Below are 14603 nucleotides of genomic sequence, written 5' to 3' on the forward strand. Positions count from 1 at the left end.
TCCAGGGATGGGTGTCCTATGGGTGGAGGCCACAACAACGTCTTCCCTGGGTCACCACAGCCCCACGTCCTGTGGCCCCAATCCCACCCTGCTGGCAGCCCCAGGGGTGCCCATGGGACCCCCCGGCACCCGCCCCTCCCTCATGCCGACGTCCTCACCCATGGGTGGCTGCATCACCTGGGGTTCCCCAAGTCACCGAGAGACACCAAGACGCATTCAAGAGGCATTTAATGACCTTGAGGGTCCCAAAGCTGCAGGACAAAGCACGCAGCACAGCGGGGTCTCCACCGGGGGGGGTCCCCATTTCTGTGTCCCCCCTAAAGCCCCTTCCCTGGCCCTGGGGCTGGAGCTGGGGGAGGATTTACGCACCCCCAGCACTGGTGGGGGCAGAAATGGGGTGAGGAGGGGCTGACACCACCTTTGCACTCCCAGGGAGGGGTCAAGCAGCAGTGGTGGGGGACAAAGCGAGGGGGGGGGGGGCGGCTGGTGCCGTGCCACCAGCTAGCACCAAGTGTCCTGAGGGGCTGGGGGACACGGGGGGGACCACAGTCCTACCCCCCTCCCCCCCAAGGCAATGCCAATGCACGGTGGCAGGCATGGGGGTGTGACAGTGGGTGCCCTCCCCAAGGCTTGGGGGGTGACGGTGTGTGACCCCACGACTCTGTCACGGGGTCTCAGGGGGGTTGGGACAGTGAGTGCCCCCCTCCTCCAGGCTCTGTCACTGCATGCGAGGGGGTCCCCGATGGGGGGTGACGATGCGGTAGGGGGTCTGGCGGCTGCCACGCTTGCTGCGGGGGGGTCCAGCGGCCGCTGCGCTGGGGGGGTCGCTGCCTGAGCCGGGCTCCGATTCTGTGGCGAGGAAAGGAGAGAGAAAAGCATCAGGAGGCAGGGGGTGATACCCCCACCCCCCAAAAAAAGTCATCCCAGCATCGGGGCTGTGGGTGGGGGTCCCCGTGGAAATGGGGGTCACTGCTTCCCAGTCCTGTGGCTCCCACTGTCCCCAGGGACCCCCATGCTGGGACCGGGGAGGACACACCGATGAGGATACCCTCCCTGGCTGGCACCCCTGCCTGGCACCCTGAAAACCAGCACCCCTCTTGCAGGAAAGCACAGCTGAAGGTGGAGGAGAAGAAGGAAGAGGGTGGGGGGCACCCGCTGCACCCTAAGCTGGGCACCCTGGCACGAGGAGGCAGGCACCAAGGTCTCCCTTGGTCCTCTCCATCCAAGAGGAGCTCCAGGTTGAAGGGCTCCTCCCTTCATCCATGGTGAGGTCCAGGAGCTGCCTTGGTCCAAGGAGCTCCATGGTCTCCTTTAGTCCCAGAAGAGCCCCAGAGGCGCCCTTGGTTCAAGAACAGCTCCAAGGTCTCCCTTGATCCAAGAGGAATTCCATGGTCTCCCTTGGTCCAAGGAACCTTAGGATTTCCCTTGGTTCAAGAGGGTCACCATGATCTCCATTGGTTTGAGAGGGGTTCCTCTTGGTCCAAAGGGCTCCAAGGTCTCCCTCAATCCAAGGGAGTCTCCATGGTCTTCCTTGATCCTTGGAGAGTTCTAGAGGCTCCCTTGATCTGAGAACCTCCAAAAGGATCCTCATGGTTTTCCTTGGTTTGAGAGAGGCTCCAGGAGGTCCCTTGGTCCAAAGAACTCCAAGGTCTCTTTTGATCCTTGGAGAGCTCCAGGGGCTCCCTTGGTCTAAGGAGCTCCAGAGTTTCTCTTGACCTAAGTGGGTCTTCATGGTCTCTCTTGGTCTGAGAGCATCTCCCTTGGTTTGAGAGGGGTTTCAGGGAGCTCCCGTGAAATTTGGGGAGCTTCGGGGTTTCCCTTGGTTCAAGAGGGTCTCCATGGTCTGCTTTAGCCCAAGAGGTTCTCCATCATCATCTCTCTCAATCCAAGAGGGTCTCCATGATCTCCTTTGACCCAAGAGGGTTCTCATGGTTGTCCCTCTCAATCCAGAAGAATCTCCATGGCCTCTCTTGGCCCTGGGGGACTCCAAGGCAATTACTCCCAGGTGCTGCAGCCCCCTGTGCATGCTCAGCTCATGCGGAGAGACGAGGAGGGAAGATGGCACGGTTACCTGGCCAGATGATGGCTTCCAGCAAGGTGACCCTTCTAGCCAGGACCTCCAGCCGGGCCTGCAGCCACAGGAGGGTTTGGAAGCTACTGGCCTGGGGGAGAGTGAGAGAGCAGAGCAGAGCAGAGCACGCGTTCGCGGGCACGGCACGGGTGGCAGAGCGTGGCGTGGGTGGTAGAGCATGGCATGGTGGCACGGCATGGGTGGCAGAGCGTGGGTGCAGCGCCAGCAGGCAAGGGGTGCCAGGTCTCCCAGGAAGGTGCTCCCCCCATTTCGGGAGCTCCCATGGCCCCAGGGGGATGTGAGGGGCTCCTCCATCCGCATGGGTCCAGGGGATAGTTGGGGGTTCCTTGATGTCCCCAGCAGCACTGGGCATGTCCTCGGTGGGAACACAGACACGTCCCCCAGTGCACCAGGCCCCTGGACACATGGGAGGCCACCTCCTTTTCCCCAAGGTGGACAGGGTCCAGGGGGGTCCCTGCCCAAGGGGAGGATCCTGGGGTGCCCAGCCATGGGTGCCCTGGTGGCCCTCAAGAGGTCCCTAGTGCTGGCTGTGATGGCACAGCATGGGTGGTGGCATCATGCGCACCTGATGTCATCACGCATCACCCAGAGAGGCCACCGCTGAGGGGACAGGGTGGCCCAGGGCCCCCCTCCCTGCAGCCCCAAGCCATGGGTGAGCCAAGGACCACTGGGCATGGTGGCCTGGCCACAGGGATGGTGGCCACCCGGGGCGGGGAGTGTCCCCCCTCCAACCACTCACCGTAGAGCCCGATCATTGTTTCCAAGATTAAAACCCTCTCCGCTAAGATCTTGAGCGCCTCCCGGAGCTGGTGCACCCCCTCCCCCTGTGGAGAGAGGGGCAGTGTGAGGGGGCATGTAAGGGACATGGGGACCATGGGCGGGGTTGACAGGGCACTGGGCACAGCGGGGACCCCCATGCCACCATTGGGGTCCCAGGGAGGAGATGTGCACCACTGGGGACCCTCATGGTGTCACTGGTGTCCCAGGATGAGATGTGGGACACTGGGGACCCTCATGGTGTCCTTGGGGTACCAGGGGTGAGATGTGTGGCACTGGGAGCACTGGGGACCTCGTGCTGTCCTCGGGGTCCCAGGATGAGATGTGGGGTGCCGGGGATCCTCACGGTGACAGTGGGTCCCCAGGATGAGATGTGGGGCACTGGGGACCCTCATGGTGTCCTCAGGATCCCAGGGATGAGATGTGAGGCACTGGGAGCACCGGGGACCTTGTGCTGGCCTCGGGATCCCAGGATGAGATGTGGAGTGCTGGGGACCCTCATGGTGACAGTGGGGTCCCAGGATGAGACATGGGGCACTGCAGACCCCCATGATGTCACTGGCATCCCAAGATGAGATGTGGGGCACTGGGGACCCTCATGGTGTCCTCGGGGTCCCAGGATGAGATGTGAGGTGCTGGGGACCCTCACGGTGACAGTGGGGTCCCAGGATGAGATGTGGGGAGAGCACAGAGGAGGGGCCAGGTCCTCCCATGCCCACCCCCCACCCAGCACCCATGGGCGCCCCCACACCCCCTGTACTCACCCAAGCGCCCCTCTCGCCCCTGGGGCCAGGCTCGCCCTGAAACAGAGAGGAGAGGGGCTGGGGGCAACAGGGGGGACAAGAGCACCCCGACTCGTGTCCCCATGTCCTCGGGGAGCCCTCCACTCTGGGGGGCAGTGGGGCTGAGAGCACCCCGACTCGGGTCACAGGGACTCACCCTGTCCCTCTTGTCCTGGGGGGGCACGGCCAGACCCACCTCCCACAGGAGATGCCAGGGGGCAGAGAGCACCCCAAATCATGTCACCCTTTCCCCTTGTCTCTGGGGAGCGTGGCCGGACCCCCCCCACTGCAAGAGAAGTGAGGGGGGCTGCACCCCAAATCGTGTCACAGGGAGCCTGTCCCCTTGTCCCTGCGCCCCTCATACTGTGTGAGATCTAGGGAGGGCAGAGAGCGCCCCAACTTGTGTCACCCCATCCCCTTGTCCCTGGGAGGCATGACTGGACCCTCCGCAACTGCAGGAGGTGCTGGGAAGGGGCTGTGAGCACCCCAACTTGTCCCCAGCCCTCTCACTGCAGGAGATGCTGGGGGCTGAGAGCCCCCCAACTTGTGCAAGAGAGGGGCTGAGAATGCCCCAACTCGTTGTGGGGACTCACCCTGTCTCCCTTGTCCCCGGGGGGGCCGGCAGCTCCAGGTGCCCCAGCTTGGCCCTGTGCAAGGAGAATTTGGGGGTCATCAGCCGTAGGCTGGGGGGGGCCTCAGCCCTTCTGAGCCCCCCCTCCATCCCAGTGCTCCCAGCACTTACGTCAGGTCCTGGGGGGCCAGGGGGACCGATGGGCCCTGGGGGGCCGGGGGGACCTGCAAAGAGATGGGAGGACAGCTGAGCAGAGCACCCCAACAACGCTCGTTGGGGAGAAAAAGGGGGGAGCACTCACCCATTGGCCCCATGGGTCCAGGGGGGCCAGCGGGACCCACGATGCCCCCGGCTGCTTCGGTGACAGTGTTGGAGAGGATGGGGTCCCCTGGAGGGGGATAGAGGGTGGGCAGGGGCCAGAGTCCCCCCGGGGCTCCCAGCACCCCCTCCAGCTGGGCAGGATTTGGCCCCATTACCCCCAGCCTAGACGATGCTCTCACCCCTCTGCCCACCCCGAGCCCCCCATCTTGGGTGTAAGGCTGGGGAGGGGACCCCCTGCATCCCAAACCCACCCCCCAGCCCCCATCCTGGGGTCAGTCTGAAGAGAGGACCCCCTTGCACCCCCAAATCACCCCCCAACCCCCATCCTGGGGGTCAGGACAAAGAGGGGACCCCCTTGCACCCCCAGCCCCATCCTGGGGGTCAGCACAAAGAGAGAACCCCTTGCACCCCCAGACCACCCCCAGCCCCATCCTCAGGGTCAGCACAAAGAGGGGACCCCCCAGACCCTCTTACTGGGCTCGGCGCTCCGGGCTATCACTGGCCCCACAGGGGCGGGGGGGCCGGGGGGTCCAGGTGGCCCCGGTAACCCCTTCTCTCCGGGGTCACCCCTTTCTCCATCCCGGCCAGGGGGTCCTGGGGGGCCGGGAGGGCCTGCAGGGAAGAAGAGGAGGGGGAACATTGAGCCTTGATTGAAGATTGAGCGCTGGAGCCCTTGTGAGCCCCCAAATCCCCATGGAGCCCCCAAATCTGCCTGGGGGTGTTTGGTTTGGGGGGGACACTGAGCTGGACCCCCCCTTGCAGGCCACCCTCCCATCCTTACCTGGTGGCCCCGCTGGACCCCGCAGCCCGGGGACGCCCGATGGACCCCGTCCTCTTGTGTCCCCCGAAGGGCCAGGGGGGCCCCTCCAGCTGGGGCGCCCTGCAAAATGACACCTCAGGGGGTCCCCCAACTTGGGGGAGCGCTCTCACTTCAAGGGAAGCACCCCTCTTCAAAGGAGTCCCCAACCCAAGAGAGCATCGTCCCCATGCTGGGGTGAGCCCCCCAACTCAGGGGAGCCCCCCTCCTCTCAGCTAGGGGCACCCAACTCAGGGGAGCAATGCTTCTTCAAGGGAGCACCTCTCCACACAAAGGGGAGCACCCCAACTCAGGGGAGCAATGCTTCTTCAAGGGAGCACCTCTCCACACTCAGGGGAGCACCCCAACTCTGGGGAGCAATGCTTCTTCAAGGGAGCACCCCCCCACACTCAGGGGAGCACCCCAACTCAGGGGAGCAATGTTTCCAGCCCCATCCTTACCATCCCCACCGGGGCTGCCGCGGGCAGCTGGGGCGCCCCAAAGATTCCCGCTTTCCGTACCCCTGCCTGAGGAGACGGGGGGTTCAGCCACCGCCAGCCGGGCCACCTGGCGATGAGATGACAATGTTAGTTGTCACAGCTGTGGGGAAAAGCATAAGGGGTCCCTGTGGGGTCTTCAAAGGGCTGGTGACAGGTTTTGGGGTTCACCTGTGCCTCCAGGGTGGTGAGACGGGCTGTCAGCTCCTCGACATGGCTGCAGTTCAGGCACCCTGTGTGGAGAAAGTGGGTGTCATGGGTGGTTGGGTGGGGGGCACCCACCCCCCTCTGGGTGGTTTTGGGGGCACCCACCTGAGAAAGCCGTGGGGCGCAGTGGGGGCCGGCGTGGGGCAGGGCTGGGGTGCCCTGCATCCCGCAGGGCGAGGAAGCTGGGGGGCTCTGCTGAGAGAAGGGGGGGTCAGATAGGGGGTACTCTTGGGGGAGCCCCCCAGAAGGCCATGGGGCTTGGCAAGGCTGCACCCCCTCAGACATTTGGGGTGCAGAGGCTCCTGCTGCTTCCACCCCATCCTTGCTCCTGGTGAGTCTGAGCCCCAAACCCACCCACGGCCCCAAAACAGATCCCTGAAACCCACCCATGTCCCCAAACCAGATTCCCCCAAACCCATTCACGGTTTCAAGCCAGATCCCCCCAAAACCACCCCTTAACCCTCATCCAGATCGCTCAAACCCCACCCGGGTCCCCAAACCCATCCACATTCCCAGGGCAGCCCCCCCTCCCATCCTTGAATGGGTGACCGTCCAGATGCCCCAAACCCACCAATGGTACTGAACCAGATCCCTCCAAACCACCCCCCAACACTCAGCCAGAGCCCCCCAAACCCCCAATGATCACATCAGATCCCTGAAACCACCCCCTAACTGAGCCAGATGCCCCAAATGAGCACACACCAGCACCCCCAAACTCCAAGCCACCCCCCCATGGTCCTGAACCCCCTCCCTCCCAGCCAGCTCCCCCCAGTGAGTCCCCCCCCGCCCCGTGCCCAGCTCAGGGGTGGTTTGAGGGGGGGACACTGCCCACACCACCACCCATCTGGGGGTCCCAGCACCCCATGTCCCCCGGAGGAGCCCTGGAGACAGCGCTCAGGGCCACCCAGTGTGGCAGGACGGGGGTGTTTGGAGCAGAGCTGGTGGCATCACACCCCCCACGCTGCCACCCCACCCCGGCCACCACCGTGCCGCAGGGGACAGCTGCTGTGGCCGTAAGTGGGGCCAGATGTGGGGCAGCCGGCCAAGCACGTACGAGGGGGAGGAGGAGGAAAAGCCCCCCTGCCTCCCCTTGTGCTCCTGCCACCCAGCTGGCTCCAGGCTCCCCCCATGCCAGCCACTGTCCCATGGTGCCACCTCGCTGTCCCCAAGGAGCCCCCACCCCTGGGTGCCAGGCCCCGGAGACCCCCGTACCCCACAGAGATGGGGTGGAGATGGGCAGCTGAAGGACCGAGGGAGAGGGAGGAGGGTATGTGTGACGATGGGGACAAGGAGCTCCGTGGCACTACGCATGGCACAGCCTTGCGCCCATTCATCCATCTCACAGCTGTCCTCCCGCCCCCTGGCTGGATGCAGGGACACCGGGCAGGCAGCCATCCTCACCCGGGAGTGGCTATCTGTCTGTCCGTCCATCCCCACCCCACCCATCCGTTGACCTTTGCAGTTCCCCACCAACCAACCCTTCATTGCCACCCACCCCTACCCATCAAGCCAAATGTAGGGATGTCTGCCCATCCGCCCACCCACCCACCAGAATTTCCCTCCAGCTCTCCACTCGCCCACTCATCTGCCGACCCATCCGTCCACACACAGGGACACTCACCCACCCACCTATCCGCCTACTGGCAAAGGATACATCCACCCAGCTGTCTATCCACTCATCCATGCATGGACACAGCCATCCATCCATCCACCCATCCATCCACCCACTCACAGGAACATTCATCCATCCACTCACTTATCTGTAGGAACATCCATCTGTCCATCTACCCACCTACCCATGGGAACATCCATCCATCCATCCATCCATCCATCCATCCATCCATCCACACAGAAGAACATGCATCCATCTGCTGACCCATTCACCCACAGAGGAACACCCATCCCTCCATCCATCCACCCATCCCTCCATCTACCCACACAAACATCCATCTGTCTGTCCACCTGTCCTTCCCTCCCTCCACCTATCCGTGCAGAAGAACATCCCTCCAACCCTCCATCCACCCACAAAGAACAACCAACCATCAGAACATCCCTCCATCCACCCAACCCTCCATCCACCCACCCAAAAGTCCATCCCTCCATCCATCCCTCCACCCATCCATCCCTCTCCTCCCCACCCTATCCTGTCCATCCCCACCAGCGATGCCAATAGCTGAGGAACACAGCCCTACGGTTTCACCAGCCCAACCATTGAGAGAACCATGAACCCAGTGTCAGGGCAGGATGAGGCCCCTTCCTATGGCTGTGCCAGCTCCCACCTTCCTCACAGTTGGCCCCAGCGTGCCCGGGGCAGCACCTCCACTCCAGCGCCGTGAGTGTCTTGTAGGTCACCCGGTAGAGGGGTCGGACCACGGTGCGGTAGCTGCTGGCACAGAGTGGGGCAGCGCTTCCAGACCCATCCCAGCTCCAAGACCCCAGGGCAGCGGAGCACCCTGGGATGCTGGGTCCTGCCTCCCTGGGGACACCAGTGACACCGCTCACCTGCCCCCGCTGCAGGCCAGGGGCCAGCGGCAGCCCTGGAAGACCCTCTGGAGGAAGGTGCCGTTCTGGACATGGCACGACACCGTCCGTGTCACCGTGTAGGAGCACCAGTTGCTGGAAGGGAAACCACCGCTGTTGTCGGCACATCCCAGGGGACACCATGAGGGTGGTGGAGCTGGCAGTGCCACCCAGGTGTCCCCTTCCTATCCCAGTGGGTCCAACCCCCCAGACTACGCTGGGAGATGCCCACCCCAGCTTTTGAGGTGCCCAGGGGTCCCTCTGGCGCTGCTGAGGGGAGCTGGGGCCCCACATTCATGTAGGTCCATCATCCATCCATCCATCCATCCATCCATCCATCCATCCATCCATCCACTGCATTCTTCCACAGAGGAACACGCACCCCTCCATCCCTCTATCCATCCAACCCTCCATCCACCCACAAAGAACATCCATCCATCCATCCATCCATCCATCCATCCACCCACTGCATTCTCCACAGAGGAACACCCATCCCTCCACCCACTTCTCCATCCTTCCATCTACCCACACAGAAACCCATCCATCCCTCTCTCTCTCTCTCTCCGCATTCCGGGCCTCATTCCAGCTGGCCTGGAGCTTGGCCCAGACCCCCCTGTGCCCCCCGCCCACCCCACACAAAGGCTCCTTTCTTTGGGCGCCTGCCTGCCCCACACCAGCACCTCCTGCCAGGCTCTGCCCACCCCGGGCATTGCCCCCTCCTGCCTCAGTTTCCCCTTACAGAGGGTGGGAGGCGACATCAGTGCCACCACATCCCAGTAGCAGCTCCAAACCCTGAGGCTGTGAAATTTGGGTCAAAACTTGAGGTTTTTTTTTTTTGCAACTGCCACAGCGCTGCAAGCAGGGAGGCGGTGGCAGCGGGGACAATTGTCTGGGAGGTGGCGGGGAGGAGGGGGCACAGCAGGGTGGCACAGGGCTTTCCGGCCGGGCAGCGTCCCAGGCAGGCACAGTGCCAGGGCTGGGAAAGTATCGGAGCCGTCTCCACGCTTCTGCTGCCACGCGATGCCGAGCGGAGTCCTGGGGGCACATCTTGTCCCCCCTCGCCAGGGTGACAACACCCGGCATGGTCCCCCTTAGGTGGGCATCCAGCGCCCAGGCGATGCTCCCCACGCGGATGCCGCGCTGGGATGTGGGGCGAGGATGCAGCCGTGGTGCCGAGCGCCCGCGGCGATGGGGATGGGGACAGGTCCTGGCCCGTTTCTCCTCTCGCTTGGCACAGGGAGGATGTGGGGAATGATCTCCCAAGAGCCGGCGGGCATCGGATGTGGGGAATCTCTCCCAGGAGCTGGCAGGCATCGGCGTGCGGGCGCTCGCATGGCCCCAGCTGACCTGGCCCACCCGCTGCTGGGCCGGCACGCGTGCACTGAGCGGGTCTGGGCTCTGCTGGCAGGGTGGGGGCACCCGGGGCAAAGCTGATGTTGGGGTGGGCTCCCCATCCCACCATCCTTCCCCAAACCGGCCTCTTGGCTTCATGCCCTGCCCTGCTTGGGCATGAAGGGGGACCCCAGGGATGTGTTAGGGCAGTGAGAGGGATGGAGTGGGGGGCTTGTGAACCCCACCATGCCCGCAGTGGGGTGGTGGTGGGGTCTGGGGGGGCTTCCTGGGCTTGGCTGGGAAGGGAAGGGGAAATGAGGCAGCTTCTGCCTGTTGCCTCGCCAACCCGAGCGGAACCGAGAGGTCCCGGCAATCCGGTGCCGGAGACGCGGCCAAAGCCAAAGATTTCCTGTAAACAACCCCCCCGCCAGCTCCGCTCCACCAGGATGGGACCTTGGGGAGAGGGACCACAGCCCCCCCAAATCGGGCAGGGCTGCTCCGGACCGCACCGCTTCCCGGGACAGGCAGAACCCCGGGGCTGCTGACCCCCACATCCCAGTGGTCCCAGTGTGTCCAGGTGGTCCCAGTACACCCAGCACTCCCAGTGTGCTCAGGTGGCCCCAGTACACCCAGCACTCCCAGTACACCCCTCAGGCAGCCCAACTAGCCACAGCGTGTCCCAGTATGCCCAGTCAGCCCCAGTAGATCCAGCACTCCCAGTATACCCAGGCGGCCCCACTAGCCCCAGTGGTCCCAGCGCCTTGCTAGCCTTGGTAACCCCAGCAGTGATGCCAAGTCCTGGTGCCTCCAGTAACCCACCCAGTAACCCCCAGTATTCCCAGTAACCCCCAGTATTCCCAGTATTCCCAGTAAGCCCCAGCAGCCTCCAAGCTTTTCCATCATCCCTGACTGCCCCAGCAGAGTGAAGCCAAGCAGCCCCTGCCCTGTCCCCAGTAGCCAGTGCCGCCCGCAGCCCCCCCAGTGCCCGCAGCCCCCCCAGTGCCCAGTGCTCCCCATTCCCAGACTCTCTCCCCAGTACCTACAGCCCTGTTACCCACAGCCCCATTGCCCACAGCCCCCCACCTGTCGCCCCCTCCCCTGTGCCCAGAGCCCCCCTGGTGCCCCCCATGCCCGGATCTCTGCCTCCCGGTACTCAGACCCCTGGCACCCCCTGCCCCCCTCGTTACCCCCCACCCAATGTGCCTGGAGCCCCCCCAGTACCTTCAGCCCCATCTCCCTGATGCCCCTCCAGTACCCACAGCCCCCGGCGCCCCCCTGGTTCTCGCAGCCCTGTCTCCCCAGTGCCCCCCAGTCCCTACAGTCCCCCCCCGTTGCCCCCCGCTCCCCCCACCTGCCACATCTGGAGCCCCCCCGCAAAGCCCCCAGTACCCTCAGCCCCGTCTCCCCGGTAGTCCCCGGACCCCCTGGTGCCTGGAGCCCCATCTCCTCAGTGCCCCCCAGTAAGTGAATCTCCCCGGTGCCCGCGGCCCCCCAGTACCGGAGACCCCCGATGCCTGCAGCCCCCGGTACCGGGAGCCCCTTCTCCTCAGTGCCTCCCGGTACCCGGAGCCCCCTCCGGTACCCGAACCCCATCTCCCTGGTGCTCCCGTACCCACAGCCCAGTGGTCCCTGCATCCCCCGGTACCCGCAGCTCCATCTCCATCTCCCGGGTGCCCCCCGGTCCCCGCAGCACCCCAGTACTGGAGCCCCCCGGTGCCCGCAGCCCCACTCCCCGGTGCCTTTTGGTACCCAGACCCCCCCACCAGTGCCTGCAGCCCCGGGACCGAGAGCCCCATCTCCTCAACGCCTCCCGGTACACAGACCTCCCTGGTAACTGCAGCCCGGGTACCGGGACCCCCATCTCCCCTTCGGTACCCGGCCCCCCCGGTACCCAAAGTCTCCCGGTACCGGGACTCCCATCTTCCCGGTACCCTTCGGTACCCGGACCCCCCCGGTACCCAAAGCCTCTGGTACCGGGACTCCCATCTCCCCGGTGCCTTTCGGTACCCAGACCCCCCGGTATCCAAAACCTCCGGTACCGACACCCCCATCTCCCCAGTCCCCTTCGTACCCGGCCCCCCCGGTACCCAAAGCCTCCCGGTACCGGGACCCCCATCTCCCCGGTGCCCTTCGGTACCCGGACCCCCGTGGTACCCAAAGCCTCCCGGTACCGGCACTCCCCTAGTACTCAGCCCCCCCCCACCAGCGCCCGCACCCCTCGTACCGGGAGCCCCATCTCCTCTGCTGCTCCCGTTCCCCGGAGCCCCCCCCGTTCCCGTTCCCGTTCCCGTTCCCGTTCCCGGTCGGTTCGGTACCCGCGGGCGGGGCGCCAGGCTTGGGCGGGCAGGAGGCAGCAGAGGCTCAGGCACAGCCCGAGCGCGGCGGGCGGGCGGCGGCACCGGCCCCACATGCCGAGCGGCACCGGCACCGGCACCGGCGGGGAGCGACCGCCCCGCCCCGGGGAGGGACCGGGGGAGGCGAGAGCGCCTCTGTGCGCGTGTGTGTGCGCGTGTGTGCGTGTGTGTGTGTGCGTGCGGAGGGAGAGCACACGCGTGTGTGCGCATCCTTGTGCGCGTACACGCGGGTACGTATGAGTACATACGTGTGCGTGTCTTTGTGCACACGCGTGTGCATGTATGTGTGTATGTGCGTGTCCTTATGCGGGCACACGTGTGTGTATGTGTATATGTGCGTGTTTTGTGCGGGCACACGCGTGTGTGTGTATATTTGTGTGCGGGGGGTGAGCACACGCGTGTGTATGCGTCCTTGAGCGAGTACACGCGTGTACATATGAGTACATACGTGTCCGTCTGTGTGTCTTTGTGCGGGCACACGCGTGTGTATGTATATGTGCGTGTCTTTGTGTGGGCACACCCGTGTGCATGTATGTGTACATATGAGTGTCCCTGTGTGGGCACACACGTGTCTGTGTGTGGATATGTGCATGTGTGTGTATGTGTGCATGTGTGTACATGTGCATGTCCTTGTACGGGCACACATGTGTGCATGTGTGTGTATATGTGCGTGTCTTTGTGCAGGCACATGTATGTGTATATGTGTGTCCTTGTGCGGACACACCTGTGTGTTTGTGAGTACACACATGTGAGTGCCCGTGGGTAAGCACACATGTGTGTGCGTCCTTATGCGTATATGTGAGTACACGAGTGCGAGTCCGTCTGTGAGCACACATATGTGTGCATCCTTGTGTGACCACACACGTGTGCGAGTGTGTGTACACGTGTGTGTGCATGTCCTTGTGTGCATATACATGTGCACAGGTACACATGTGTGTGCATCCTTACGCGCGTGCACACGTGTGCATGTTCGTGTCTGAGAACACACGTGTGTGTCCCTGTGTGTGGGCACATGCGTGTCCATGTCCATGTGTGAGTAGACACACGGGTGTGCCCTCGTGTGAGTACATACCTCAACTTGTCCCTGTGTGGGTACACACGTGTGTGCCCCCTGTTGTGTGTGGTTACACGTGTGTGTGTCCATCCGGACACACGTCTGCGTATCCTTCTGTGTGTATGGATACACATCTACATCCCCCTGCCCCCGTGTGTGTGTGCACTCACACACCTGTGCACGTGTGTGCACGGGCTCACACGTGTGCCCTTCCATTAGCGCGTGGATACACGTGTGTGTGCAAGAATACGTGCGTGCGTGATGTCCTCACACACTCACGCCCCGTCTGTGTGCGATGCACGCAGCTCCGTGCGTGTCCGTGCACACGCGGCGATATTTGTGCCCGCGCCTGTGGTTTTTCCGTGTGCGCTCAGCCTGGATATGTGTACGTCTGTCTGTCTGTCTGTCTGTCTGTCTCCGTGTGTGCGAGGAGGCTGCGTGTGTGCTGGGGGTGCGTGGGTGGTCCCCGCAAGGGGGGAGGATGTTAAAGGAGGGGCACTAAGGCGATGTGTGTGTGTGTTTATGTGTGTGTTTATGTGTGTGTAAAGGCTCTGAGGTTGTTTCGGGGCTGTTCCCACCCCAGCAGCCCCCCTTTCCCCCCCCCCTCTCCTCTGCAGGGGATGTGGGGGGCAGGATGAAGCCCCCCCACTTTGGGGCTCAGCCCCTGATCAAGGCTGTCAGCACCCATTCCAAGCCCATTGGGTGGTCTCCGTTTCCAAGCCTTTTCCAACAGGGATCCCATGTGTGTGGCGCCCCATCTGTGGGGTGGGGGTTTGGGGGGGGCTGTGCTCTGCCCGCCCCCCCCCCCCCTTCCCAGCATGAGAAGAGCCCGGAGTTGGGCTCAAAGGAAGGGACAAATCCCATGGGATGGTGTATGGAAGCAGCAATGGGTGCTCACAGCGCAGGAAACAACCGTGCCCTGAGCTGCGCCCGCGGCAGAGGGACCAGCACGGAACCTGCCCTGGGGAGAACTTGGCCACTTCTGGAGTCCTCAGCACAGGAAGGACATGGAGCTGTTGGAGCGAGTCCAGAGGAGGCCACGGAGATGATCCAAGAACTGGAGCACCTCCCATAAGAGGACAGGCTGGGAGAGATGGGGTTGTTCAGCCTGGAGGAGAGAAGGCTGTGGGAGACCTTAGAGCAGCTTCCAGTGCTGAAAGGGGCTCCAGGAAAGCTGGGGAGGGGCTCTCGATCAGGGAGCGCAGGGATAGGATGAGGGGGAATGGTTTAGAGCTGAAAGAGAAGAGATTGAGATGAGATCTTAGGGAGAAATGTTTTGCTGTGAGGGTGGGGAGGCCCT

The 14603-nt window shown here is 63.7% G+C and overlaps 1 protein-coding gene across 1 annotated transcript; it reads right to left on the reverse strand.

Annotated features, from left to right (window-relative positions):
- Positions 1 to 259: 259 nt before the first annotated feature.
- Positions 260 to 12390, reverse strand: LOC104056151 (EMI domain-containing protein 1). The gene is made up of 14 exons (XM_054082690.1): positions 12211 to 12390; positions 8546 to 8659; positions 8323 to 8429; positions 6149 to 6235; positions 6008 to 6069; positions 5801 to 5906; positions 5325 to 5423; positions 5018 to 5155; positions 4524 to 4610; positions 4394 to 4446; positions 4245 to 4298; positions 3634 to 3669; positions 2072 to 2609; positions 260 to 849 (listed from the first exon to the last, which is right to left on the reverse strand). Exons 1-14 carry the CDS (start codon positions 12303 to 12305, stop codon positions 719 to 721), a joined length of 1707 nt encoding a protein of 568 aa, XP_053938665.1. The 5' UTR covers positions 12306 to 12390; the 3' UTR covers positions 260 to 718.
- Between the last annotated feature and the right edge of the window lie 2213 nt (positions 12391 to 14603).

Source organism: Cuculus canorus, chromosome 17 (genome assembly GCF_017976375.1).
Source record: "Cuculus canorus isolate bCucCan1 chromosome 17, bCucCan1.pri, whole genome shotgun sequence".
NCBI classification, from domain to species: domain Eukaryota; kingdom Metazoa; phylum Chordata; class Aves; order Cuculiformes; family Cuculidae; genus Cuculus; species Cuculus canorus.